The sequence below is a fragment of the Ciona intestinalis genome, unplaced genomic scaffold, assembly GCF_000224145.3.
Source record: "Ciona intestinalis unplaced genomic scaffold, KH HT000529.1, whole genome shotgun sequence".
In the NCBI taxonomy this organism is placed as follows: Eukaryota; Metazoa; Chordata; class Ascidiacea; order Phlebobranchia; family Cionidae; genus Ciona; species Ciona intestinalis.
This window is the reverse complement of record NW_004190850.1, coordinates 966-3,802: the sequence shown is the minus strand read 5'-3', so window position 1 is coordinate 3,802 and position 2,837 is coordinate 966. Positions and strand designations below refer to the sequence as shown.

General features: G+C 41.6%; 3 protein-coding genes across 4 annotated transcripts; all 3 read left to right on the top strand.

Annotated features, from left to right (window-relative positions):
• Positions 1 to 314: 314 nt before the first annotated feature.
• LOC104265820 lies at positions 315 to 1,450 on the top strand. The gene is made up of 2 exons (XM_026839631.1): positions 315 to 1,015; positions 1,077 to 1,450. The coding sequence occupies exons 1-2, from the start codon at positions 640 to 642 to the stop codon at positions 1,094 to 1,096; spliced, it is 396 nt and encodes a 131-aa protein (XP_026695432.1). The 5' UTR covers positions 315 to 639; the 3' UTR covers positions 1,097 to 1,450.
• Positions 1,096 to 1,505, top strand: LOC113475455. Its single transcript, XM_026839629.1, has 2 exons — positions 1,096 to 1,306; positions 1,366 to 1,505. Exons 1-2 carry the CDS (start codon positions 1,096 to 1,098, stop codon positions 1,503 to 1,505), a joined length of 351 nt encoding a protein of 116 aa, XP_026695430.1.
• A 147-nt stretch (positions 1,506 to 1,652) lies between these two features.
• LOC108950655 lies at positions 1,653 to 2,729 on the top strand. 2 transcript variants are annotated; one of them, XM_026839630.1, is made up of 3 exons: positions 1,653 to 1,768; positions 2,067 to 2,248; positions 2,382 to 2,729. In XM_026839630.1, exons 1-3 carry the CDS (start codon positions 1,672 to 1,674, stop codon positions 2,706 to 2,708), a joined length of 606 nt encoding a protein of 201 aa, XP_026695431.1. In that variant the 5' UTR covers positions 1,653 to 1,671; the 3' UTR covers positions 2,709 to 2,729. The 2 variants fall into 2 exon arrangements, with proteins under 2 accessions (XP_026695431.1, XP_018672231.1); XM_018816686.2 differs by lacking the exon at positions 1,653 to 1,768 and having other exon boundaries at positions 1,846 to 2,248.
• The last annotated feature ends 108 nt before the right edge of the window (positions 2,730 to 2,837 follow it).

Genomic DNA, 2,837 nt, shown 5'->3' with positions numbered 1-2,837 from the left:
GTACGAAACGGTAACGCGTCCCAAAAAGAAGTTCTAACATATTGTATCCTAGACGCAATCTAATAAATCATTTATATCTGAGAACCTGCAGATGCAACTGGGAGCGTTGGGGACAAAAACCCATCTGAGTCTGTCCACCATGTATAAAGGAAACGCACCCATAATCAGTTGTCGTGTACGAGACTTGGAAGTGATGAGCTACGATCGATCAATCAGCATCGCAATTCCTTCAGTTTTTACGAGACCAGAGATACCCGCCAACCCAAGCCAGATACCACGCCGTGAAACAGCTCTACAATGGGAACATTTTGTGAGCTGATTCCTTTCCAACCGGGGATTGAAATCGGGCTTTTAATTGGTAGCAACATACCAAGCGCTATAAAACCTCGGGACGTAGTTTCTGGCGGAGAAGACGAGCCATATGCTCAACGATCAATTCTAGGGTGAGGTATCGTCGGAACGGTTTGTAAAGATCACGTGATCCAAGAAAATAAAGCGGTGGTCCACAGATGCTTTATGCACTAAAGCGTAAATCGGACACAAATTGTAAGGAAAGTGAACACTAAGGAAATTCTTAATACCAATACAATTAGACAAAGCCTGGAAAGAGATTTTTTAGAAGATAATTCGCTTGAAACGATGTCAATCGACGATCGAAAGTTCATCGATATAATTACGAGGAACATAGAACAGCGTTCAGATGGACATTATGAAATGCCATTGCCATTAAAATCTAGAGAGGTTCGATTGCCTAACAATAAAGGCCTTGCCATTAAACGACTGTCGCAACTTAAGCGCAGGTTTCAACGCTGTTCTTCGTACTACAACGATTACAAAATTTTCATGAAAGATGTAATTCTGGAGTGTGCTGAGGAGGCGACCGACGATATTGGTTCGGAGCCTATTGCAATGGTGAACTATGTACCACATACAGGAGTATATCACCCAAAGAAACCTGGAAAGATAAGAGTTGTGTTTGATTGTTCAGCCGAATATCAAGGAACATCACTAAATAGTAACTTGTTACAGGGTCCAGACTTGCTTAACAACTTAATGGGCGTTATTATTCGTTTCAGAAAAGAGAATGTGGCCGTGATGACGGATATAAAATCCATGTTCCACCAGTTCTACGTGAAACGAATAGATCGAGATCTTCTGAGATTCTTGTGGTGGAAAGATGGCGATATGCAAAAACCTATAGTGGAACATCGAATGAAGGTACATTTGTTTGGTGCTGTAAGCTCGCCAGGGATCGCCAATTTTGGACTTAAACGAGCAGCCGATGATGGGGAAGAAGAATTTGGCAGTAAAGCGGCGAACTTTATTCGCGATAATTTTTATGTAGATGACGTCTCTTATCTGTAGCAACCCCTGAGGAAGCAATTGATGTCATACACCAAGCTAAAGGTGTTTGTGAGAAAGCTGGTTTGCAGCTCCACAAAATCATCAGCAATAATCGAAAAGTTTTAAAAAGTGTGTCTTCTGATGAGCGCTGTGCGAGATAAACGATAAGCCCCCTACAAGAAGAAACATTCTTTCCACTGTTTGTTCAATATACGATCCACTTTCTTTTCTTTCTCCAGTTGTTTTAGAAGGGAAAAAGATATTACAGGAATTGTGCAAAGACAAAGCGGATTGGGATGATCCAATACCAGATCACCTTCGTATCAGATGGGACCGATGGAAAAACGAGATCGCTCAAGTGGAACAGCTAGAGATCAAGCGATGCTTTCACCCAAAAGATTTCGGAACAGTGAAAACAATAGAGGTACACCATTTTTCAGACGCGAGTTTTGACGGATACGGGCAGTGCTCGTATTTACGTTTGATAGACGACTGCGGTAAAGTACATTGCTCTTTTATAATGGGGAAATCACGAGTAGCACCTCTAGAACAGATGACAATTCCTCGTCTGGAATTGACTGCAGCTGTCGTTTCAGCAAGAGTCAGTGCTTACCTAAAACGCAATCTGCACTACAGTAACTACTCCGACATTTTCTGGGTAGACAGTAAAATTGTATTGGGCTATATTAACAATGACGCAAAGCGGTTTAACATCTTTGTAGCTAACAGAGTTCAGCAGATTCGGGACGCGACCCATCCAAAATCCTGGTTTTATGTGAACGGGAGAGAGAACCCTAGTGATCTAGCTAGCAGAGGAATGCGTCCTTCTCAACTAACTTCAGATTCGATGTGGATGAGCGGACCCTCATTCTTATGGCAGAAAGAAATAGTTTACAGCAACGAGGTTAAATACCGTACTAACATTGAACTAGAACTCCATCTCCAGTCAGAAATGCGGAAAGCAACCTCCTTTTATTCAACCGAACGAAAATTGGAGCCAAATAACTTTGAACTAATTAGATTGGAGTATTTTTCAGATTGGTTTCGAACAAAAAGAGCGAACAAAAAGAGCGGTTGCTAACTGTATGGTGTACATTGGAATTTTGCGGAAAACTCAACCCATCCCAAACGTCAACGTGGACTTGTTAAAAAGGGCAGAAAATTTAATCATTCGGAATTTGCAGCGAGAACATTTTTCTGCCGAGATTGCATCCATTTCAAAAGTGGGAAGAAAAGACAATATGACTGAGCCCTTCCCACGTTCAAGGTATGTAAGAAAAACCAGTTCATTATATAGGTTGGATCCGTTTTGGACGAAGACGGGATTCTTCGAATTGGTGGTAGTCTTCGGCGTTCGTCTCTGAAGTATGAAATGAAGCATCCTAAAATTCTTCCTCAAAAATCGCACGTAACATCGTTGATAATACGACATTATCATGAAGACATTAACCACATGGGCCGCGGGATGACTCAAAATCATATCAGGCAAAATA

Coding starts and splice junctions, on each gene's coding strand:
- LOC104265820 (XM_026839631.1), top strand. CDS start 640: ATGTCAATCGACGATCGAAAGTTCATCGATATAATTACGAGGAACATA. Junction 1,016..1,076: donor TCAAGGAACATCACTAAATA/GTAACTTGTTAC, acceptor TATTCGTTTCAG/AAAAGAGAATGTGGCCGTGA.
- LOC113475455 (XM_026839629.1), top strand. CDS start 1,096: ATGACGGATATAAAATCCATGTTCCACCAGTTCTACGTGAAACGAATA. Junction 1,307..1,365: donor TGGGGAAGAAGAATTTGGCA/GTAAAGCGGCGA, acceptor TCTTATCTGTAG/CAACCCCTGAGGAAGCAATT.
- LOC108950655 (XM_018816686.2), top strand. CDS start 1,865: ATGGGGAAATCACGAGTAGCACCTCTAGAACAGATGACAATTCCTCGT. Junction 2,249..2,381: donor AAATAGTTTACAGCAACGAG/GTTAAATACCGT, acceptor AGTATTTTTCAG/ATTGGTTTCGAACAAAAAGA.